Source organism: Corvus kubaryi, unplaced genomic scaffold, assembly GCF_017639235.1.
Source record: "Corvus kubaryi isolate FWS band 111438036 unplaced genomic scaffold, C.kubaryi_AGA036_p1.0 65025, whole genome shotgun sequence".
Lineage (NCBI taxonomy): Eukaryota > Metazoa > Chordata > Aves > Passeriformes > Corvidae > Corvus > Corvus kubaryi.
Window position 1 is genome coordinate 109,517 of NW_024581702.1, and position 25,890 is coordinate 135,406.

The 25,890-nt window shown below is 40.6% G+C and overlaps 1 protein-coding gene across 3 annotated transcripts in view; it reads right to left on the reverse strand.

Moving 5' to 3' along the window:
* Nucleotides 1–17,190, reverse strand: part of LOC121672882 (CD109 antigen-like) — a 70,687-nt gene extending 53,497 nt beyond the window's left edge. For 2 of the 3 annotated variants that reach the window (XM_042045782.1, XM_042045781.1), the window contains exons 1-3: nt 17,105–17,190; nt 16,611–16,771; nt 2,113–2,141 (exon numbers count right to left, since the gene is read on the reverse strand). In XM_042045782.1, coding sequence (XP_041901716.1) covers nt 2,113–2,141; nt 16,611–16,771; nt 17,105–17,172 — 258 coding nt within the window. In that variant the 5' untranslated portion in view covers nt 17,173–17,190. Of the gene's footprint in view, nt 1–2,112; nt 2,142–16,610; nt 16,772–17,104 lie in introns of those variants that run through there. The other variant, XM_042045783.1, reaches the window with a different exon arrangement.
* Between the last annotated feature and the right edge of the window lie 8,700 nt (nt 17,191–25,890).

The following is a 25,890-nucleotide window of genomic DNA, read 5'->3' on the forward strand; positions in this document are numbered from 1 at the left end:
GCTGACTTTCTGTTTTTAAAAACAAGCCAGGAAAAAAAAAATCAAGAAGGGGGAAAAATAAAAAGGCTCTTTTTCACCCATGAGCAGGCCTATGATGACATGGGAAGAAGACACTGCCCCTTTAAAATCTGCATCTAAAATTTAATTTTATAAATCCAAAGCTTCACACTGAAATGGATTTTGCATTTTGTTCAGCTGCAGGTTTTTGTACACACATTGCCAAGAACATATGATTCACATATTTCAACACCCTCCAGATTCCACACCAAATATTCTGCAGTATGTTACAGCCTTAGCTACTGCATCTGTCAAATATTAGCTTATTATTACCTCAAATATTCATTTATGAATGTTAGTATTTCTTAAAGAAGCTGTAATCCCTAAAAAGCATGTAGGATTCACTACAAGAATTCCAGGACACATTATAATCACTCAAAATCAAAATGGTGAAAAATAACCTTGTTTTGTTTCATCATTGCAGTGAACTGAACTTATGGCATTATTTTAACATGCTTGCAATTATTGTCTTTGATTTCTTCTTTAAAAATCTGTAAATGCAATTTAGAGACCTCATCTATTTTCCTGTATCTCTTTCCTATCACAAATATTGATAGATTGCGTGGGTTCCTCCCTAGATTTTTACACTTTTTGTATCTCAAAAGATCTTTCCTTCCCAAAACACCATAACAAAACTGCCTATTGTACCTTTCTTGATGCAAAGGTCAGACACAATGACGTTTGCATGGCCATGGCAGTGGATTAGGACAGCTGAGGTGCAATGTAACCCACCTTCTGTTTCGCACATCTATGCTACCAGAAACTGCACTAATATAACACTTCCACAAGGTCATTGCTACAATAATAGTAACTACTTCAGCCCCACCAACTCCTTTTCTAATATTTCTCAACCCAAATATGAGCAAGGCAGCTTTTAACACTAAGTAGTAGGAACTTGCTGCGAAAATAGTTTATCTTAGTCAAAACATCCCAAATGAATGGTATTACTATCCCCATTTTGGCACTCCTAAAACAAGAGAGAAAAAGGCCATCTCACATACTTCTGACTACACCAACCACCATCACAAGTACGTCAGACAAAGCAGCTACTGTTTCCTCTGGAAAAGATGAGGCTGAATCCAGAAACGCATCACGCACCTTCTGCTACCAGCAAATTACACTTTGGACAAAACCTAAGTCTACTGTGGCTACACAAATGAGTAAAAAATCTTACTGTTAAAAAATGAGTCAGTTCATCCTTCAGATAGCAGCAAGAGAGGGAGGAAAGTACCCTGCCTAGTTTTAGGTGCTTGAACATTTTAAGACCTGCCCAGATTATATTAAGGCACTTGTTTAGGTTTTTTTTTAATGAATGGAATTTTCTACATTTGCTGTAGTTCATAGAGATGTATTTCAACCTAGTAATTTTCATAATGTTGAGCTGCTCATTGTCATTGATTATCTATCTATCAAATAGTTCCAGATTATTTAATCAGAGACAGTTTATTTGAGATCAGAACTTAATCCCAGGATTAAAGGATACCCAGACTTAAGGATGACTTTGGTAAAACTTTTTTCCTGATATAAGTACATAACTCTTTAGATTGGGTTTTCAAGATGAACGTCCAGGATCACAAATTCAGGATTCATACACAACACACAATTCAAGACACACTTTTGGGGTTTTTTTATGTACTTTTACTGAATTTGCATTTCCAAACCTTTACAAAGACTGTACATAAATGTATTTTTATTTTAGTATTTCTCAACTGTTGCTCTGTACAATTTTTTCAGCTGTAATTAGCCTTCATGGTGTGTCTAAAATACAGATGTAGCTTATCAGCCAGTAAAAAAAGCCACAAATCAAATTTCTGTGTTCAAGTTTTATGATAGTTTGTGTTGATGCTGGAAATCAGCTCCCAAATTCTGTAATTACTTCAAACAAGATGCACAGCATTTGATCTGAAAAATCCTTGATTTGGTCAGTAAATACATTCATCTGAGACTGTGAAAATAACTGGGATCACATGCAAAATATATCATCGGCACCAACGGATGGCAAGTTACAGGGAGTCAACATTTTCTAAGGAAGGAGGAAATGAAAAAAATACTCACTACTGGAAGAACAAGAGTCCCAAAGGTATCTGAACAAAAAAGAAGAAATACCACACTGTCAGAAATCTGTGAGATTAATTACCATAAACTTACCAAAACATCAACATTATCTTAGAAGAGCAGTGCTCCTCCCCCTACACAGCTGATGGAAGATGTGAGATACCTTTTGCACTGTGCAAACGTATAAACACCAGCATACAGCAACATTACTTCTCTGTTTGGTGGGGGCTGTTGTCCATGTTCACTGCTTGAACATTTTTCTTTACATTCACAGAGACTGAAACACTTTTACGATCCATTCAACCCTCTATGCCACCCAAGTTATTTTCCATTGATTCTGCAGCCCAGGTAAAGGCTAACATTTTTAAAACAATGCACAGGATTTATCACCCTTAAGCAAAGGAGCACCCAGAATTAACCTCACTGCATTACGTCACCATGGGAAAAAGTAACTAACATATCAATATATTTGGGTTAATATAACACTGCTTTAACTGTGTTTTTAGGTAATGTGGCCTCAAATATTTTTAGAATCCAAGTAAATGTCCTGTTAAACTCATTACATCATGAAGCCATTAGTGCCACAGCTCTTATCTTAATTACATAATGTATTATAGAATAGAACAGAACAGAATAAAACAGAACATGCCAGCTGGAAGGGACCTACAATGATCTTATGGTCCGACTGCCTGATCACTTCAGGGCTCACAAAAAGTTAAAGCATGCTATTAAGGGCATTGTCCAAAATCCTCTTAAACACTGACAGGTTCCAGACATCAACCTCATGTCTAGGAAACCTGTTCCAGTGGTGGACCACGCTCTCAGTAAAGAAATGCTTCCTAATGTCCAGTCTGAACCTCCCCTGGTGCAGCTCTCAAGCATTCCCACACCTCCTACCACTGGATACCACGGAGAAGAGATCACACCTCTCTCTCCACTTCCCCTCCTCCGAAAGCTGTAGATAACAATGAGAGTGCCCCTCAGCCAGATTAGAGAAACCCAAAGTCTTTAGCTGCTCCTCACAGGATGTGCCTTTGAGCCCTGTCACCAGTTTTGTCGCTGCCCTCTAGATGCACTGAAGGACTTTCTAGAACTGTGGGGCCCAGAACTGCAGAGAGTACTAAAGGTGAGGCAGTACCAAAACTGAACGCGGTGGGATAATCACCTCTCTCGATCAGCTAGGGATGCTGTGCTTGATGCACCCCTCAAGTATGTGGTTCCCCCTTTTGACTGCCAAGGCACACTGGTGACTTGTACATGTTTCTGCTGATTCCATTCAGTTAGACCTTCTTATATCTCCTAAAAAGCAATGGGTTTATACCTATCTTTCACTCAACTGTTTCACAGAGTAAGCAAAAAAAATTATTTATTTATTAATGTCCTTCTTGATCCTGGACCTAAAGGCATTCCAAGATGAAGTAATCACTTGACCTCTGAACTTCAATAAATGTTAGTTTTAGAAGTCAATGTATTCTTTCCTTTGACAGTGGCAAACAGAAGAATCTCAATGAACTGAATACAGGTTGTTCTGACTGTTGCCACACCACTAAATGAAAAATGCTATCCAGCATGTACCATCTATTCAAATTATAAACTGGGTTAAACCAAATGACTCACATCCCACAAATTATGTTCGTGGGTAGCACACTGCAATACTTCATTCTGGTATTCAAAAGCTTCAAAGGCATGGGCAGTACTGTGCCTAAGGAACACAGTTCTTTCCACAACGTGTTTAGGTTGCTGCTAAACCTGTATTTTTTTTTTTTTTGTATCATCATTCTCTCCACTTGAGAAGCAACCATGCAGTCATTAACTCTTGAGGAACCCCACTGGCCTTTGACGTTTTCCAGACAGAAGTGTCCAGCAAAACACTTTTCTAAGTAGCCAGTGGAGACTGCCCCAATTCACAGTGGCAGGGAGCCCCCACACTTGGCCAAGGTTGCTTGGCACACAGGGCTACAGGACAACTATCAGCTACAGGAGAGGAAATACAAACTCCTGCAGAGTACGTGATCCATAGGCAATGTAAACACCTCTAGGTGCACTGATATATTTATTCCCAACATCTACCCAAACAACTCCATGCCCAAACAACTGCACTAAGATATATGACTTTAGTTAAAGGAAACTTACGGCTTCCTAACTCAGGAGAGGGTAAGTTATTGTTAAGTAGGAAGAATTTTTCTTAGGGAATTATATTTCACTGTAAAAAGAGCAAGATGCACAGTAACTAGCAACAGAAATGGTACCAAGTTACCTCCTGAAATTTCTCTCAGTTATACACTAAAACTCCAACCCTTCTCTTGTTTCTTTCCATGTGTGAAGTAAGGCTGTGCTAAAGCCGGGGTCTATACAACTACAACCCATAACACTGTGTCACCAGAAAAAAAAAACCAAAAAGACAAACCTTTGTCACTGCTGATAACTGGTTATTAACAAGGAATAGAAACCATTTATCACATGTGTCTGAGTTCTGTATGTATGTATCACATGGTTAAGTTCTGCTACGCTAGCTTTAATGTAACCCACACAGCTAATTACAGCAATGGCTACAGGAGTGACTTCAGTACACTGGGAGACACCAACCACAAATCTGGTATTTGTACCATAGCCCACCCCACGGGGTTTCTATTTCCATCTTTTCCCCACCAGTGCAAACACACTCATACCCACACACTGCAAGGGCAGAGTGACAAGGGGAACAGCTGCACAGTGTCCTGTACAGCATCTTCCAGCTTGCAAAGCAACCTTAACAGGGCAGGCACTTCAAAACTTTTTCATCAGGGTAGTGCCTGCTTGCCTCCACCTGTTTTGAGCACAAGTGGCATGCAAAAACCCAGAAATCTTATGGCAGGTTTCTTTCCTGTTCCCAAGGCTGGGAGATCTAACATCAGGTCTGAGCTGGGTACAGCTGTGATGCAGATGGGGAAGGAGCTGGGGGGGGAGGGAGATTTATATCACAGTTGCATTTGTGCAACTCAGAAAGGATTTACCTTCTGAGGCAGTGCTAGGGAGCCACAGCCTCCTTGGCTGCTGTGATAAAGCCCAGAGCGCTAATTCCCAGCCAGTGAAAATCATAAAAGAGGCTCCAGGGCATGAGGTAATCTTCCAATTTATGTCACTACGTAATTATTTTGCTAGGAATTGAGCAGCCTGGGCAGATCTGAAATTCTTTAGCATTGCAGTGGATCCCCCTGTCATGCAAGATTTTCCCATGTTCTCAGAGACTATCAAGCTGCAGTCAATTCCCTGGAGCTCTGCTCAACTACACCTAGGGATGACTTTGGACATGCTCAAGCAAGAGCTATAGGCAAAACGTTTCCTTTATGCCAATGCTGAATAGCGGAAATTCACCAATTTTTCTCATCACTTGATGAGATGATTAAAGTTGTATTTAATCATACAGCAATTTCAGGTTTATAAGGAATTAACCATGGTCCAGCAGCTAGCATGCAGCACTGCCCTGCTGCAAGCCCTGCTATCATGCAGCTGACTTTTACCCACACGCAGTGTGTAACACTTCCACATGAGATCAGTCAAGTCTGGTGTCTACTGTCCCCAGAAATGGCAACAGTCTTCTGTCTTCTTCAACATCCCTGCAAAGAATCCCTTCAGTTATGAAATACAGGTAACTAACTCCAGGCAGAAGAAGTAGGTTTAGAAGGGAGCCCAGAACAGCTAAGCCACCTACATCAAGCACTGCAAACCACAAAACACTTCCTCCTGATTCATTCCATCTGCTCTCTGCAGCAGCAGAATCACCAGCACAAATGCAATGGGACATAGCAAATGGGAACGACCAGGCAAGCGCACAGGTCCCTGTTACAAGAGATTAGTTACTGAAAACTTCCAGCTGGAAACCACAACTTGGTTTTAGGGAGAGACAGGAAAAATTCAGTGGACTGTTCTGGACTAATCTTGAAGACGGTTAAAAAACAAACTACCAAAAATCCCAACAGAAGCCACATGAGCCTTCAAGAAAAAAATCTCTTTCCTCATCATTTGCAAAACCATTTCTTTCACAGAATTCCTAAGGCTTGTACTGTATTTCTTCAATAAATACTGCATTGGAAAAATACATGGAAATACAGTGGAAACAAATGCCACTCTCTCTTGCCTCCTTTTCCTCAGAATCCTTGGCATTTAGGATTTTTCAGTAGAAGAGGAATCAAAGACAGTATGGGAGTGACATGTCACCAGTATAGATGGCAGGAGGAAATCGTCGTCTTTTTTAAGTATTTTTCTACCCTGCCATTTTTTGTCAGTCTAACAGTATTATTATCGATAAAGCAAATAGAAAAAATTCTATGTAAACACATGCATGTTTTTTTTAGACTTATGGAGAGCTGCACAAACAATGGTATCTTAAATTCTTCCCACTTCATGGGCCTGACCCAAACACAGAAACTTATGCTACCTCTTCTTGAGATGACACCACTAGGAATACTCATAAATGTTCTAGCTTCCACCCCTAAAAAAGGACAGAGGTTTGAGAAAAATGACTGTATGGCTTGGCACAGTGAACTAGAGCTTGTGCCAATATACATCAGTAAAGTAGCACTTCAGTCTCTCATTTACATAAAGTCAGCACTGACTGTATATTCTAGCTCATGTGGCAGTTATTGCTACAAACAAATTTTCTCACTTAAACTTTTCTACCTATGTCTTCAATCCTTCTTAGTAATGTGTGAGAACAGAAAAATTATAACTGGAATCACTTCAGATTGATTTACTGAAACGATGCCACATCTTTGCTCCAGCAGCTGTGTTCATATATCTATCCATGCTTAGGAAATGTTTACAGAAAAACATTTTCTTTGCAGTGGCAAATGGAGTTATTTTCTACTGCTGAATCTATTTCAAAAACTCACATCATATAAATAAAAATTAGTGTTCTTCAATGTCCTTCCAGATTTTTTTTCCTATCCAAAATATATACTCTTTTTGTGGTTAAAAAAAAAAAAAAAAAAAGGAAGCAGTAATGCCAAGGCCTAAGCTGTCCAGGAAGTAAAAAACACTTATTCTTCAAAGAAGAATCAACCTGCAAATCTATTGAGTTCGCAGTTTGCTTTAAATACATTATATTCCTCATCTATCATGCTAAATCTATCACCCAAATTAGCACTGATTAGCTATGCAAATAGCCCAAATACAGAGCTTGAGCCACTGCTGTTAAGTTATGGCTCAGTTTGGCCCAGATGACAGACGGAGGGGCAATACAGCACTCAAACACGGAATAGGGATTGCCAGGGGACGTCAGCATTCAGGCTGACATCCAAAGCCAAATGAGGCCAACAGGCCTGTAGCAAAGAGGTATAACTTGCTCCAAAAAGCCTCCTAAGGCCTGTCTGCCAGCACTACAGACATTTCCCTCCACAGCCGCTTCCCACCCTCCTATTTCCTCCACCCCCTATCCTTTTCAAACGTTTTTGCAAACCTGGAGGCTAAAAGCATTCCGAAATTGTAAAGGGGGAGAGAGAGGGGCAAGGTAGCCGTGCTGCCTATGGAGAAAGATGTAAAGGGACAGGAGGAATAATCTAAACTGGACCAAAGTTTATCACCTGAGGGCCTGGTCAAGCGACTGGGCATCACAGCCCTAGAGGACAGAAGAAAAGCAGAAGAGGCGCTGTCCTTCCTCTTCTCTGCCCCCTGACCACAGCATTCTCTGTGTCTTTCCACCTTACATGGCAAAGGAGTCATGGTACCCCCCTGCTTGTCCCTTCTACTGATTCAGCCATTTTTCTCTTGTCAGCACTGTCAGATCTACCCTTGAGGAAAACCACCATCTCCCACCCTCTCAGACCAACAGATACTGCCTATGGCTGGGCACCTCTTCCCTTGCCCTGCCACATCCATGATCCCTTCCCCAAGCAAGTAGCATGTTTCCTGATAACTGGCCCTTTTTAAACCTAAAGCACAATTCAGACATGTGATTCTTCAGTCAATCTTCTAAAGTCAACCAACCAACTCCATGGGTTATACTATTATTACCACTTTCAGCTGAGTAGACAAAGACCAGCCAGTTGCAAGAACACGGTATTTAGAAAACATTCTCTGGTTTATCCAAGACACTGCACACTGGGTAGGAAAACAGAACAGCTTCATATTTGCAAAACTAAATAATCTTTGTAATCAGAGACCTTCTGAGAGCTATCCAGGCACTACCATTGCTTAAACTCAAGTACAGCCTCTTTTCAACTTTTTCCCAAGACAAACCTAAGAGCCGTCCATGGACTTCTAGTCATGCATATGACGTTACCACTGCCTACCATACCGTAACAACTATACTGCCATGAATAAATTCACAGCTGTTAGGAAGGCAATTCTTGGATACTACACAGGAAACGTTCTTGATATCAGATCCAGTCTATGAAACTACACAGACAATTCAGAATAATCTCAGACTTAAGCCTTTTACACAACTAAATGTGAAATACATTTCATCCCCTTGGTGACTATATACAAACACACAGGCATCTGCACATCCTGCTTTCAAGGCACTACTGGTCACCATTACTATCCACTCTGATGTCCATGAAATAAACACAGACAAAGCCACTATTAAGGCAATTTAAAGCACCTGCAGTTTTTATTCCAACTTAAAACACAGGAAAATCACATTAAGACAAAATATGGCTAAGCCTGTACATGCTACACATTTAGCAGTATTAGTACTACCCTCATCACATCAACTGCTGTAATTGGAGCAAAATTTCAAAGTCAAGTCACTTCTCAAACTCATTCACTGCAAATAATGCATTCAGAATCTATTGAAATTTCTGCTTAGAGGGAGTGAAAGGAAGAGGTTTGTTTTCATATTGGTTTTCTTCCATTTTCTGGAACACATTCAAAGTTAGTGATGACAAAGCCACATAACTTTCTTGAGGCAACAAAATTATTTGAATATATAAAGGTATTACCAGAGACTTCCTTCATCAGTAAATAAAGGCAATATAAATCCCTAACCATACAAAATAAGCACCTGGACCTCACAGCTATACCTCCAGGAAGCTGAAAAAGTGGTCTGTCACTATAACCATGTTTTCTACGCACATACTTACTTAGACTGCAGTGAATGTAGGTGAACCAGCACCACCTCTTGACACTTGCTATTCAGTCTCTGCTGACAGGATCTCAACTCTGCCTTCACAAACAGGCAGTCATGGATAGCACAGCATGGAAACCAGCAACACTGCCAGTGCTGACAGACATGAGGGTCTCATGAAAAGAGAGGTTGCCTCTGTATAACTGGAAACTCCTGAATTTCCCAACTGCTTGCTGCCTCCGCAGGTACTTCTATAACTCAGTACTTCAGCTTGGATCTCCTTCTAACTAGACACCACTAAGGACATCACCTTAGACCCATCTACTGTTAGCTCCCACTCTTTTCTCTTTGAAGCTACTTTTAATGTACCTAATAGTACATAACAGGTGTATAGCACACTTCTCTTGATACTTCACCCCAGTTCCTCCCATCTCTCCTCAGATGCTTTCCAGAATGCATAAGAGACTCCCAGGGTCAAACCAAAGTCTGTCTGGCTTAAGGTCCCATTTCCAGCAATGGTCAAGTGTGGATACAAATATGCAGCTAGCAAGAACCTTTCTTGCTTCTTTCCAGTCCTGTGAGATATTTTTCTCTCTCACAGAAGATATTAGTAGAGTTCTATGAGCTATGAACACCTGCAACCTTGCAAAGCTTTGTTTACGGTACAGTAGGAAAATATTTTGACAATGGATGTTTTAGGATTTTAGCCAATCACCCCAAGGGGTGGCTGATCCTTTGACCAATTAGACTATGAAGAAAAAGGTCCATAAAAGAGTTGTAAAATAATTAAATAAAGGAATCTTCCTGCACATTGCCTGCCTGCTGGATCTCTCTTCTCCTCCCTACCACCGCGGGATACCACGACAGTCAAGGACAGACATCTGAAGAGCGTAAAAACCAAACAAGTACACAGTGACCCTTCCTGGGTACTCTTCCCAGCCTATGCAATGTGTGTGTCTTTATACTGGGCCAACCCTTCATGGACTTTTGTCTTGTAAATTTGTGCAATTGTGTTTTCCATCCACAACAACTGGGACATGGAGTTTCACAATTTATTTTCATCTCACGTGAAAGCCCATCTTCTTCTGTCAGGTTTGAACTTGTCTCCTGAGAGATCTCCGATCCTTCCCTCTGCTTTCCCTGGCATTTCTCCAGTTGGTTCACAGGCTCGATGATGAGTGCCAAAAATCAAGCACAGCATTCCTCACGATGCCTAATTAGGCTGTGAAGATTACTAGAATAATTTCTCATAGCTTACAGAAAATACTTCTGTGTATACCTTTGAGTACAATATTCACCTTCTTTTTTGAGCACCACAGTATTATTTATAAGCCTTCACCTTCTGTTACCTTTAAACCACCACCCCCCCTATACACACATCCCCTTTCCTGCAGGACTGCTCCTGCACCTTGTTCCCCATCCAATAAATGCATGTTCTTTTATTTGTCAACAAAAGCAGAATTATGCACTAGTTCTAGTGATCACACTCCAGTTTTTCCCCTAATCATTTCTGGTATTGCCAAAATGCATTCAAAATCTAATCCTTTCTCCCAGTGTCCTTACCACCCCTTCACTAACCTAATAAATATTCTCCCTTTTTAATTCATGTCAGTCATACTGAACAATACAGTTTCAGGGCAACTCACTTCCTGTTTGAGAGTGAGCCACTTAGACTTACTTGAAGACTATTTTCCATCCAGCCACAAACATATTAAATAAGAATTTCATGCTGTCCCTGCCTCCCCAGCTGGCTTGTCAGAGTGCCAGGCCAGACTATCAAAAGCCTTAGTAAAATCAAAATCTAACAAAATCCTGCTTCTTCTCCACGTACAACCTTTGCCAACCCATGGTGCAATACATTTTATTTGCAGGTTTTCAATCTTCCAGAACCTCTCTGTTCACTCACGCTCTCAAAACTTCACTAGCAGATTTAAAATTATTTCAGTCAATTCCCCAAATATTCTACAAGTAATTTTATCAGGCCTAAACACCTACTTTACCAAAGTACTCTTAAAACTGTTCCTCCCCTTCTGTTATTTTAATTCTTAAGCCTTTTCCATGACAGTTGATCTTCTTAGTGAAGCCTGAAAACTTACTGCCTCTCAGCATCATTAATCATCAGAGTAGCAAGCCACAGAAGTAGCAACAGTTCTCATAAGAGTAGCAAGCCACACCCTTTGCTAGCTTTGTTGCTACCAGTATGTTATTTAAAAACCCTGCCTTACTATCCTTCACATGATTTCATACTGTAGGTTTGGCCTTACCAGTTTTGTTCTTAATTACCCATGTTACTTCTTTAAGTTCCTTTGTAAACTGATTTCATTTACAGTTTCTACATACGGTTTTCCTTCTTTGTTTTTTTGGCCAGTTTAGATCATGTTTAGTTACTTCATTTCTTTCCTTTCTGCTCTGTTAATGTGTACTTATCCTTTTAGTATGAATCCCTCAGGAATTTTCACCCTTTGCTTCTCTTGTTTCTGACAGCATGTTACCTACCAATTCCTGTTATTAATAGTCATCACTTCTTTTTTCCCTAATTCACAGCCTTTAGTTTGCTCTTCTCTCTCCTCCCTTTACTAAAAGCTGCAAAGCCCCTCCAGTTCACAGTAGCAACAGGGAATCGCACACTAGGACATGTATTCCCTCGTCTGTATGAGTTGCCCCACTGTCTCCATTTCTATTTTATCCTACCCTTCTGAAGGTACTGTGAAACAGCCTGTAGTGCTCAATCTGCCACACCCTCCCTGGCTGGGTCTCGACAAAGAACATGGTGACCAGAAAAGCCTCATGTACCAACATGTAAGCCTTGAGTAACAGAAGGACTCTTTCCCTCAAATCTCAAACAGCATCCAAACAATAAAAAAAGCTCAAGTACTGGGTGGGATCACTACTCCTATATTTCTGCAAACAATTAATGGGCCTGTCAGCAGGATGGATTCAACAACAGGCACAGAAACCTGTTGGGTTTTGTTATGTTCTTGGGTTTGTTTTGTTCTTTTATGTACTCCAGCAATCTGAAAGCCCATAAGAGAGCACCTTGTTCTCTACTACCTGAGTCATCTCTGGGTCCAGCCCCAACACCTCCTTCCCAAAAAGTTTTCCTTCATTCTGATTTTGCATAGGTTACGTGCATGCGCTGACTATTTAACAACTTATTTTTCAGGAGGCACAGCTACACATACTTTTGGATATGGAGGTTATGGATGCAAGATCACTGCTGCAACTCCTACTCTCTCACTGTTTGGCTTTTTAGGCATTGATGAAAAATTAGGCAGAAAGGAAATGTTCCACTAAACTGCGAGCAAAACCCTTCACCCCACAGATTATCAGCACAGACAGCACAGTCCCCAATAACTAAGTTTATCCTGACATAAGGTGCAGAGACAACTCAAGGTTACTAACAGGGATTGGCGGTTTTAGGCCATTCATTCCCATTTAGGTGTTACTTTACAACTTACTATTCCTAGTGTTTCTCACTGTTTCTCACACTGACATGGTCAGAATCATATTATTAAGTGTGTAAAACATGCCTTCTGGTAAAAGGAGATTTTCCATTGTCTATATGGAGGATCCCTACATGTCTGAGCTTGACAGACATTCTCAATATCATGCTTCATAAATCCTAGCTGAGTATTTACCATGCTCTAGCTCAGTAACCTCTGTTAACAAGTAAATGTACTCCTCTCCAGAAATACAGAAAAGCAGCATAAATTAATTAACACGTACAAGTAATTTACAAACTGTGCACGTTGCTGTAAACCAAATTCTTCAGTAAGTTCACATAATTTTCACTCAGCATGCCTTAAATACATTACGTTGTACCTTAAATACCAAAAAGCTCTAACTAATTAATCTTATTCTTTAGGATTAAAAACATTCACACTGTTGGGCAAGTGATGACACCTCACCACACGTGAAAGCTTTTATGAAAACAAGTTTTGTTTTCCAACTTATATGCTACTTATTCTTTCCAAACCATTCTAGCACCAACACCAAAAATACTTTTCAGAACCTCTCGCAATTAAGGTATAAATAAGGTTGCTCATACACTAACACACACGGCAATGTCTGGGTAGCAAACCCTGTAAGAAAACACCTCCTGCCAATTCATACTACATCTTTATTGTTAATGACTGGATAAATATGCATGGCAAGAGTCACCCTTCACTGCAATCACTATAGATCAAGCTATTCATGCAGGGAATTTAACTTATCCATCTGCTATCACCATAATTTCTTTTTTGCTATTGTTGACACAGAAAACCCAAGAGCTCCAATTGCACACCAGCCATCGTTACCCTCCTTTTCAATCAGGGCGAGGATCTTTCTGATACCGCATCTCCACAGAAAGTGTGTCAAGGCTTGGTACAGCGCACACAAACAGCTTCAGTTAGTGCTTTGTGTTCTCCTGGAGTCTGCTCTAGGCAATGGAAACCTGTTATCTCCCGGTGACGCATTCTTTTTTTTGGATTATGCTTGCTCACACAAAGTTTACCTGTAGCAGCAACCTCCCCCTTGCAAACATTTAGTTGGTATGTTTTCACTATATTAAATGTAATTAACTTAACATCTGTACCAAAATATTGGTCCTAAACAATCTCCTTTTCTATACGGTACATTTGGATTCTGGAATACCGAGCCAAGCTCAAAATATCTTTAAATGTACGTGCATGCACACTTTCTCCTTCACTCCAAATATCCTCTAGCCAGTTATTAATATTTATTTTCCCTTTGTTATATAAAAAGCACAATAGTGATGGGAACCAACCTCCAATGCTGAAGTGTTCCTCTAACAATTTCCCAAGAATCACTCAGATATAAAAATTTCACTTCCAGCAATATTAGAACAGTAAATGTTTTATCAACCATCAGAGGGCAAACACTCTATTTCTTATAAAAAGCAAGAATTATATTATAGAAATTAAAAACATCCATGTCTCTAATACAACAAGGTCTTCTCATGGAGCTAACTCAGAAACTTAGACCAGTATATGCATCATATTGAGCCACTGGCTAGAGAACCGGGCTGAATCATTAATTTAAGGCAACTGCAGAAGCATTTGCCAGACAGGTATGTAATACCTCTTACACTTAGGTACTTGAATGAACTTGGCCTGCCAGATTAAACATCCCTAATAAAAACTGTGTCCTCAGCCTGTCCTATGTCTCCAGCATCCGATTTCCAATTCAGTTCCATCAGCACAAACATTTGCACATCGAACCAGGGAATCTGTCTGCCTAAAAAAACATCCAAACAAAATAAAAACTTTATTTTTCAGTCAGATCAGTTTCTCAGAGCAGTTAATCCCCTGCTTTTGCTGTCACCATGCAAGGAAAACTACAGAGCATAATTGAGCCAGGTTAGGCAACAGTGCCACTGAATGTGCAGCCTAACCTAGGTAGGTATTCAGTGACAGATAAAGCAACATTTTCTGGGCACTAATATATGCAGCAATTATGTAATTTAAAGAAGATTTTGTGTGCCTGGAGATATGTTTGGGTTTTTTCCTTCAACTGCAACAGCTGGCTTGAAAGGCTTTAACAAGCCATAATAGTCACAGCCTAAGCTCAGCTGTAACAATACCACTTCATACTTTATTTTAAGATTGTTGTGTTCTTCAATGAAAAATTTAAAGATTTATGTTCTTATTCTGACAAGCTGCTTTTGCTTCTCTCTGACAATTTGCTTTCGCTCTGAGTCAGAACTGATCCACACCTGTAGCACCTTTGGATACACGTCTTCAAGCCCACATCCTCTTTTACAGGGCAGTTCCCTTGCTCCTAGCCCTTAACAGTTTTGCTTACATATTAGTTCACAGAAAACAAATGACTAACAGATTATATAACCTGACTAGAAAAGAATTGATGGCCACATACTAAATGTTAAGAATTTTGCAAGAGGAAATACACGGTATGCTCAGCATTCTCTTCTGTTTCACTTACCAAGTAAAAAAGAATTGAAAAATTAAAGATATATTTAAAAGACAGGAAAGTATTAGAAGTTAGTAATGCACTATAGCACATTTGTCCTTTTTCCTCAGTGTATCCAGTCTGATACAGTATCATACCTGTTCCTGATAACCCACCATTCACTCTGACTTCAGCAGCTCCCAGTGTCAAGTACTATTCTGTGTGCTCAGAAGATAGAGACAGCCACATACTTTCAGAAGCTTGGAATTAGCAGTTGCTTGTCTGGCTTTTAATGTTGAGAAGGACAAAAACAGACAGGTTGAAACTCATGCAAGGCTCACTGAATTCTATGTCAAAGCAGAACAGAAGCAGGAAATAACAGCCAGTATAGTTAGTGGAAGAAAAGGAGAAGGCAATTTATTTTCTTTTTAAAACTTTGGCTTTCAAAAGAAAACAGCAAAAGTTAGTTGGTTTAGGTTTGTTTTGGTTCTCTATCAAAATTTTTTGATCTGCTCAAATGCACTCCATCACGCCCAAAGCCTCAATCTCCTCTACAGGCTGTGAAGGCTTTGAAATGAAGGTGTGATGCTTCCAACTAAGGCATCTACATTAAGACATTAATAGAAGAATTACACAAGCAGTAAAGAAAGTGTCTTATAGCAGGGTAGATTTTTCAGTACCTCATGCTGCCCTCAGACTTGCTACTTTTAACAAATAAAAAGCAAGAGTTTAGATGTCATTTTTATTGCCTCATACTAAGAGCAGTGTGAAAGCTGGACTATCCATACAAAATATTTTCTTTCTCATGACGACAAATCTCAGGCAGGACATCAGTATGCTTCTGCTGCCAGCTACCTTTCTGAAAAGGAACATTGGCCAGGATATCTTAGCTCTTCAGAACTCCCACCACATCCACTACCCCTGCTTGGTGGCATAGAGTAAATCAGTCTCTTCTCAGGTCTACTTATCTTCAATTCCCAACCTCTCCATGATTCAATTCCTGATCCTTAAAAATGCCTGTTTCTTCAAATGCATAGAGCTTCCAAGTGTCTGGCAGAGTCATCTTCACTTTCCTATGGTCCTCAGGTTGTTTTTTTCTTACGGCATGAAGAAGCAGCTCCAGTTGCTGTACTACCTTGTTTTTTCCACCCATTCCATTCTCCCACATGCTTCCACTTCGCACCTTAACAAGTTACCAGTAAGCAACTCTTCCTCTACTACTAAAGTGGCCCCACTACACTGACCAGAGTACTTGCTGGTACCTCAGAAATCCCACATCCATCCCACTTTGCTACTATACCATGATTTTCAGAATTTACTGAGAGTTAGCACACCGAGGCAATCACTCATATCCAGCTCAGTTGCCCAACTCCAAACAGAGCCAGCAGTGTGCAAGGCTGTTTTCCCATAGCGACTCCTACTCGGTAAAATAAATTCCCTATTTTAGTACCATTTAGAAGCTGTGATATTTTGGGAGGAAGAAAACATTTCTGTGAGAAGGCAAACTGAAAAACTTCCAAACCAAGTCCATTCTTTTTCTTACCTTTCTCGAAGACCATTTCCCTGCTCAAGATAGTCTCGTTATCTCTGATCACTTCTCCCTTTACGGTGACCTGTGCTGGGCTGTCCGGCAGCAGAGCTACCCCAACAGTAAGGTTTGCTCCAGGCCTGATGTTCCAGGGAACTGCCACAAGGAACGTAGGTCTGGAAAGTCCAAACAGGCAGAGGGAGAAAGGGCAGGGAGTGAAACACACTCTCAAAAAAAGTAAGCGCGTCCACGTAAAGACATACGACACATGTCACCAAGGTCCTCTGCTGCTCTCCGCTACGGAGGCTGGAAGTGATGCTCACCCCCGCGTGCTGCGGGTGCGCAGGACGGGGCACGGGCAGCGCTGCTCTGCCCGCTCTCGGCACCGGCTGCCAGGCGGGCGCCAGGGAGCCCCGGGAAGCGCTGCGCTCCCCGCGCAGCCCCCGCGCCGGGCGGGAGGGAAGGAGGGTGAGGCGTCCCGCGCCCCAGCCCGTCCCGGCCCCACGTACCCGGCCGCCGCGGAGCTGCAGAGGAGGAGGAGGAGGAAGAAGCGGACATCGCCGCGGGACCGCGCCATGGCTCTCCGTGCGCGCTGCCCGGTGAGTCCGCCGCTGTGTGCAGGGCCGGGGCCGGGGCTGTGGCCGGGCGGGAGGCGCCTCGGCGGGCGGGGGAGGGAAGGGAGAGGCGGCAGCTGCCCCTGTGCCAGGCACGCTCCGCCGGCGGCAGCCGCATGAGCGCCCGCAGGGCGTTCCCGGGGCCGGCCGGGGGAGCGGGGGGGCGGCCCGGCGGCAGCACACATCTCTCTACACAGAGATACCCACGGGTGCGTCCCACCTCCTCTCAGCCAGCGCTGCCCTATTCTGGGGCTGATGCAGCTGGGAAACGGGTGAGATTCTCAGAACACAACGCGCTACGAAAGCAACACCGAGAGCAATGTTTTCTGCCTGCAGCTCGGAGCAGAGCGGCAGCCTGTTACGGGGAGCTGCCTGGTTAGCGACTTGGAGAGCCCCGGAGAGCCCACTGAGGCAAGTTGGCCTGGGGCTCGGGCTCCGAGGCGAGTCGGGAACGTCTGGGTCTGAACAGGGAGAAGGATGCTGGCAGAAATTCAAGGAGCTTCGTAGCTAATTAAATGTGAATCGATTGGTAGTGCAGCTCTGGCTGGACTGTCCTCCGTGCCCAATATATGCAAAATAAGGTCGTACCTACTTATAAATCGTAACTTATCTTTAGAGTTCAAAAAGGGCACTGAAAGCAGCTTGGGTAAGATTCTGTTCCTTTGGCATGTTCATTGTAACTGTGTAGACTAGACACGTGTAGTGTTTGATTTGCCCAAATTCTTTCATCCCTGCACAAGTCTAACGCATTTAGAAATTATACCCAATTCTTGATGTGTGCCTCTTCAGAAGTGCTGGACTGGCATCCTCTGCATTGTGGTACACAGCCAAATGCAGTCAGTTATAGTCGTAAACAGAAGCATGTTCTTATGAAAATCATATATAAACAGTAATGTGCATAAACACTGTGCTCTAATTGTATGCCAGGCAGTCATGCAGTCTTTTCACATCTTTTACATTTGATTTTCTAGGTTTTCATACATCTGCTGATTCTTTTTGGAGCACCACTCTTTGTGGAGACAGAAGAGAGGGTGCCACCTTTGTAGACCTGGGAAGGGGTGATCAAACAGCAGCCAACTGATGATTGCAAAATCAGTCTTGGCAGCTCCTCACCTGCAAAAGGTGCGTGATAAGGCAAAGTTTGAGAGATGTTTGCTGTTGGTTTTAGTAATTCCTTGTTACTTGTGAGAAATAGCCAGGCAAGATGAACAGTCACTGTCTCTCCTTTTATTGAAGATTGGGAAAAAGAGCTTACAACTAGCACTGCATCGCAAGAAGCCCAGCCTCAGATGGCAAAGCTACACATAGTACACATGTCTCCATTCCCTGGCACTGAGCCAAACTGGCATTCCACCGTACCTATCAAAACTAATCAGCTCTCTCAGTCTCCAAAACAAGGTGGTCACATCCAAACTTCCTATCAGGTATAGTCCATGCTAACCCCAAAACAGCAGGACAAATTGTTCAAGAGAACACTGTAGCCAGGGCAAAACCATGCCAAGGTCAACTTGAGGGTAGAGACAATCAATTTCCAGTCCCAAGAACATTTGCTGGCACTGTTTAATTCATTAGCATGAATGTAGCCTGAAAGTTCATTAGTGAAAATACTTACAAATGTCACAGATTTTGCCCAGTTGTGCAACAGTATTATGGACTCCCATTTTCCCTATTTTGTCCTAGGGGCTTACTAGTTCAAGATACTTTGGTATATGTATTTGATCTCTTCTTCTACAAAAATGCCAATAAAGGAATTCTACAGCAGAAAGTAAGAGAATAAATGGATTGTCAGTATTAGGGTTCCTTCTGTCCTGAATAGATTTAGAACAGATAAAAAATGGAGGAACAGAAATTGTTAAATTCCATTCTATAACAACATATAAGATAAGCTCTCAATTTCTTACACATGTATTCATTCACTCAGGGATATTTTCATAATTTCATTTCCAAACAGGATATACTACACTATAGGTACATGTAGAGGATTTTCATGGTTAAACATACCATTTAGAAATCGTGTGGTATGTAAGGATTCGGTAAGTTCCCAGTTGGCAGAAAACTTAAACACATATTAGCCCATTCAAATATAATGTCAAGAGTCATGTCTTACCAGCATCTAAACAAGGTCTTGATTTTCAAAAGTGCTCTGCAGCTGCTAATTTTCATTGTAATACAAGTTCTGGTTTCCCCAAAACACCACTTTAAATCCTACATTCTTTTATGAAATGTGGTCCTTCTTTGGTGCCCAAACACTAACTACTGTACGTGAACAGGGAGCAGTTTTACTGTGTGATGGCTCCCTCTCCCATTCTCCATTCAGCACCTCCCAGCTCTGCAATCCACAGCCCTCCAAACCCTATTCTTCAAAGCCTGTTCTATACAGTTCTTTCTGGAGAGAGGTTTACAGCTAATGCAGCTCATTTCAGTGGCCCTGTTTGCAGCACAGGCCCACAGCCCCAGAAGTGTGTATCAGTATAGGATGTAGATTAAAAACTATGGAGCATGGGCAGATAAGAAACAAAGAAAACTTCCAGCCCTATACCCAGTGACTGCCTATAACTATACCATGTATCTCAAGCATACTCTGCACTTTTCTCTGCACACAAAGAAAAAAATTGGATCATGTGTAATTGGAAAATTAGCACAGTTGGAGAGAATTGAGCTAAACTGGTATCCCATTCATGCTCACTAAGTGCTAAGCTATTTGTTCTGTTGGATTTGACTTGGGTTTCAGGTAAGCATAACTGATCACACAACCCTACTGGTTGTAGGACTGTTACATTCCCCAGCACTCTGTTAATCTGCTCATTTCCACTGACAGTTGTCTATGCTAGGGTTTTGTTATGCAGTTATGTGTCACTGTTTGATTTAGGTCAGACTGGTAACTCAAACAAAAACAGTCACTGCTTCAGTGTGTGCTAAACTGGTCAAAATTAAACTTAGGGGTACTTAGTTATGACAAGCTTTTGCATACCCACTGGGTTCTGTTATAGAGCACGCAATATTCTCAGCTAAAAAATTCCTGTCCATCCAGAACAAGCAGAAGGAACAGATCACATTAGTAGTAATTAACTGTTAGGACATCCATGTTTTAACTAAACAAAAGACCTTAGCTGGTCTACACATTCAAGCCTGTAGAAACAACCATTTGTCATCATCTCAGACCTAAGTATGTTTTAAATGCCTCTTTCTGACAAACACCTGAAAGACTAATTTGTGCACAAAGATGACCATGCAAGGAAAATTTTTTTTGGAATATTAGGAATAAATCTGAAGGAGTATAACCTAGCCTGGAAGGATTTAATAATCTTCAACTGCTCCAAGCCAGTCAAGTGGATACAGTGGAGACACAATTTGGGAGGTAAAACAGGTTGCTCTTGTGTTCAGCATACCAACCAGAGAAGCTAGTTCCCTCTCTGTTCAATGTTCACATTTTGGAGTTAAACAGACACTACCAGACTCAAGTTTTACACCGATCTGTGGTATGTCATCATTATGAAAATTCCACTTTTACCACCTTCACTGCTACTCAGGAACCTTATTTTTCTAATCCTTCATAGTGTTTGCAGACTTTACTGGCTCTGTTTGTCAAACATTATCTACAACACTGGCTGTGCTAACAACTATACTGTTACCTGTTTCTATACAACTTGATTTTAAGTCTAGCCAGAATATCTGTACCAGTACCAGCAGAAATCACGTCTCTGAGTTGCAGCCTAAGTATAGTCTAAATAAAAATGTGTTTAAATAAATACAGAAAACCAGAATGGTTTCTTAATGAGTCCAGCAAGCAACTTCTGCCTTGGTCAATTAGAAGGACCTCAGCACCTAGCAAGCTCTAGTAATTGTATGAAGATGGCTGGAAACATGCACAGCAAGTCTCTTCTTCGCTAATATCATGTGTAAAAAACTACTGTTATGGTAAGGGTAAAAACCTAAGCACTACAGTACTTAAAATATTGGGGAAATCTCCACAAAAATTACAGCAGTGAGTACTAGAATGGTCAATGCCCTGTGTCTGCTTTTAGCATTAGACAGTGAACTTGGATGGTCTGATATTCAACTGGATTCAGCAGGCACTCCAGATTGTGGTGAAAACAATATGTTTCCATGAAATGAGGCAAATTCAGGGAAATCTGAAGAGCTGTGTTATGTGGAAATTTGAATCAGAACATCACTACAGGCTCTTCCAGCATAATATTCTCTCTTCAAAAGCTTAGCCAGTTGCCTTATGCATCACTGAACTCAAGGCCTGCAGCAGAGCTCATTTAGGGGATGGATAAATTTTTATCAGTCTCAATAGGCTTTGGATGAGGTCCTAGCAGAAATTGTGATTCAGCAGTTTGTGGAACTAGGAAGGAAGCAATAGTCTGTTTTATCACTCATAGTGAGTGGACAAGAATTAAAGTGAATACTAAAAATAAGTGTGTGGAAGATCATTTGTGGTAGTAGGCGGGCACATTCCTTGCTTGGATGTAAGCCTGAAGAATTTGTATTTGCTGGAAAGTACTGACAGGAGCAGAGGCTATAAAGCTCTCCCAGAACACCTTTGATGCTGTTTCTGATGATGGAATGTGTCATAATGTTTTACACTACACTGTCAATGGGTGTGCCATGCACTGAAACTTGCCCTGAGCTATCAGGGTGGAGCTTTATGAAAATCTGGTGTACACTACAATTAAGAATTTTTTTTCCTAGTAGCTGAAGACATTTTCACCCTTGGTGAAAAATGTTATTTGTAAATTCTCTTCCAACTTGAACTGTTACTGCACCCAGAGTAGTAGGATTTACCTGATCAAACATGGACTGTGCAATTGCCTATAACTGGTTATTTACATTCACTGGATGAACAGTGGTGTTGGCACTTTTCAGAACAGATTTGTGTGACTCATTGAAATACCAACATTTGAATGAACAGACATTCAAAAGCAGCCTTCTAGACCTATCAGGTGAATCCCATTCTTAAAGGACCAACTTCTATTACATTTCTAAACAGGAAATCAAGACAAGTAGTTGAAATATCTTGTTATCTCCAGAGCATGTAAGATGACTGTATCTTAAGAGTCCTCACTGAGTATTCGCCTAACCTAAAGAAAGACATTAATTCTAACAAGCTTTGGATCAGGCACTGTTTGAAGGTATCAGATTTTGTTCAAAGACTGGCATAAGAACCAGCAAGCTATGTCCAAAAAGGTGAAAAGCTTCTTCTTTATTAAAAAAGCACAGAAAAATCTTAAGATCTTGGAATTATATACTTACATTTTCATAATATTTTAATTTTTAAATATCTTTACACTTTTTAAACATACCCATAAAAATATATGTGATTAAATCAGCAAGTACTATATTATTGCATTATATGTAGTATTATATACGGGCTTTGAAAAACCCCAACAAAATGAGGGACCTCATGGTTAAGACTTCATGAAGTTTTGAGAGATTCGCTTTTAAAAATGAGATTCGGAAAGAAAAGGGAATTAAAGAAGGAACGACAAAATTATACAATGGGAAATGTGAAAGTCTGAGGAACAAATCTACAAGTGATACACGTAGGGATTCCTCATCAATAAAGATAATCCTCAATTACCAAGTTCCCTGGCCCTTTTGAAATAACTAAGCAGTGCAGAAGGACCATAATGGAATGAAAATGAGGACCTTGGCCCTTGTTTTTCCCAGAACAGTAGCTCTCGGCAGTTGATGAATCTCACAGAACTGTAATGAATTACTGTGAAATGACCCTATGTTCTTATGGCTGATGTGCAGAAGGTCCTCCAAAGTGTGAGTGAACGGGATAGTTGTAATAGGATTTTATGTGTAGCTTCAAATTTCCACTGTAGGCAGCCTCAAAGTAGACTCTTGGCTTTATAGCAATCAGTGGCACTGAAATCACTGCCTTTAGAAAGGTCAGGACTCAAAATTGTATCCTCCACCTCACTCAAATCTCTGTAACTTTGATAAAGAACTGAGGGGCTTTTTCATTATTTGCTGTATTTAGCCCCTTAACTTTGAGTGATATACTGCATCCTATCCAATACATACATGCAGAACATTTAGAAAGCAAGCTCATGTAATGCCATTATTTTATTTTAGAATTATTCTCTGATTGTAAAATGTTCAACCATACAGTAGGGGCATGTTAAAACATGTACAAACATGTCCTTTCTGTGAAAATGAGAGAAGTTAAAAACCTATATAAATGGTGACAGGTTGTCCTCAAAAATCTATTTTCCTAGGGCAGTATTATTTAAAATTATATGTGATGAAATGAGATTTACCAAGCTCCATTAATCATTTTACCTTAGTGACCTTATTCCCTTTCCTCTGAGGATTTTCAAAAGGTCAGTGTAACCCGTCTTTGTTGCAAATAAAGCCAAAATAGCCAAGAAAAACCTTATTTTTATTAAATAATTTAGTGTGGATTAACACTATTTGATTTTAAAGAAGGTAAAAATTCCCTGAGGATTTAATTATCTTAAACTATAGCCTATAATTAAACTGTAAATTTCAATTACAGGTTTTTAAAAAGGAACTTCTAAACCCAGTGTTTCCATAATGTCATAGACTAGTACATCACAGCACTCTGGAGTATGTGCATTCATACGCTGTAACTTCACTTTAAATTAAGGACATAAAAACTGGCAGATTTTGTAATGAATGTGTGTTTCTGTAATAGCTTTTATGGCATTCATGTACCCATAAAAAAGGTGATGTTAGTACAGCAGTTATCCCTGTAGGCAGAGGCAGCTTCCTTTCAAAAGCAGACTCACCTGAGAGCAATTCATAGTGTAGACAAGACTCATTTCCCACATTTTACACAAAAGTAAATCAAGATGTGGAGACAATGCCCTAAAACAACGGACTAAAGAGTTGTGTATTTTAATTCACCAGTCAGAGAAGACTGAGAGTTACCTTCATGACACTTCTTTCTTTCATAGAAAGAAAATGCCAGGTGCTGATCTATGGTAGAAAGTGTAAAAGGAACTAATGGTCAGGCAATTAAAGTCAATCAAATGCAAGTTAGAGAAGAGGCACATACTGTCAACAGAGTTTATTTTCCTGAACACACTGCTCAGGAAAGCTGTGGTTTCTGCTTCTTTTTATGTCTTCCAGTTAAGCCTGAATGCCTTTTCAAAAGTCTAAACCAAACAATGAGGCTAAATAGAGGGTCAGCTTGCTGAAATTCTGTATTCCATAACATAGAGATCAGGCTAGGCGATCTCCAGGCAGCTTGGCAAAAATCTGTGAGGGTGTTCTTGAGTCAAGGGACCAAAATCCTTTAGAGATGAATGTGTCCCAGGAAGGACAGAGCAGGGATCTGCTCCCAAAGAAATTAAACAGAATTGTCAAGAGGGAAAGAAAAGCACTTCTCAGTGGTGTAGACCATACTATTTCAGTCCTGGTTTTCTCCATCTTGTCACATCCAGAAAAGGTCAACACCGAAAAAAGAAAAGAAGACAGGATTAGAAGCAGCTGTTAAAATGAAAAGTTGTAGGATGTGATCTCTTGCAGTACAACTTTTTTTATTCTAAAAATAAAACCAAAACTTTCTGCTTGGAAATTGGTCAAAAGCTAAAACTGTGACATTTAAGTTTAGTTTGTCTGGTTTGGTTGGTTGTTTTTTTTTAACCTAAAAATAAAAAAAAAAAAGGAAAACAAGAAATCTTTGCCTTTCCAACCCACTCCACTGTGGTATCAAGAAAAAATAGTTAGAGGTATGTAGACCTTAATTATATAGGTAAAATCTCTTAGAAACTCCATTCTATTTTAGATGACATCTATTTGACAATCACATATCATGAGTCAACCTCATATTACACAAATTGCCCCTTACAAAATCAGTCCCTGTAGTAGCTAAGATGGCTTCTACAGACAGAGCGATTAAGAATTATTTTAAAAACACACTCAAACTATTTATAAAACTTGCACAAAACTTTGTGTTTAGTTTTGACATAGGTAAACACCAGTTATCTCTCCCTGAGGAGTAACTCTTACCACATACAGCCTACAAGAAAAGAAGGGAGGGTGAGGAGTCTGATCTCAGCGATTAAGAAGGAACTGAGTAAAAGTTTCATGTTTCAAGTCACCAAATGTGCTACAGTCTAAATAAACTTAGCCCTAGAGTAATGCCACTGTAGGGTATTCATTCACACTGTCCAAAAAGCAACTGTTTGTTCCACTGCCAACCACCCACAGCAGCACTCGTGTTTATTTAAATGAAGAGGGTGCGGACCCAAGAGCTACATCTTTCCAAACCTTGCTGTAACAACCGAACGTTTGGACATTGCTGTCATATGTTGGACACCTTTCTAAGGTCTCCTAGCCATGTTTTTAGGCTAAAGACTTGCCCTGTGATTTTGCTGACCACTAACAGCAGTTCTGGGAGGCTTTTCTTTTCCCTTTTCCCTTCCCTTTTCCCTTTTCCCTTCCCTTTTCCCTTTTCCCTTTTCCCTTCCCTTCCCCTTTCCCTTCCCCTGCCCCTGCCCCTTCCCTTTTCCTTCCCTTTTCTTCCCCTTTCTTTCCCTTTCTTTCCCTTTCTTCTCTTTTCTTCTCTCTTCTCTCTTCTTTTCTTTCTTCTCTTTTCTTTTCTCTTTTCTCTTTTCTTTTCTTTTCTTTTTTCTTTTCTTTTCTTTTCTTTTCTTTTCTTTTCTTTTCTTTTCTTTTCTTTTCTTTTCTTTTCTTTTCTT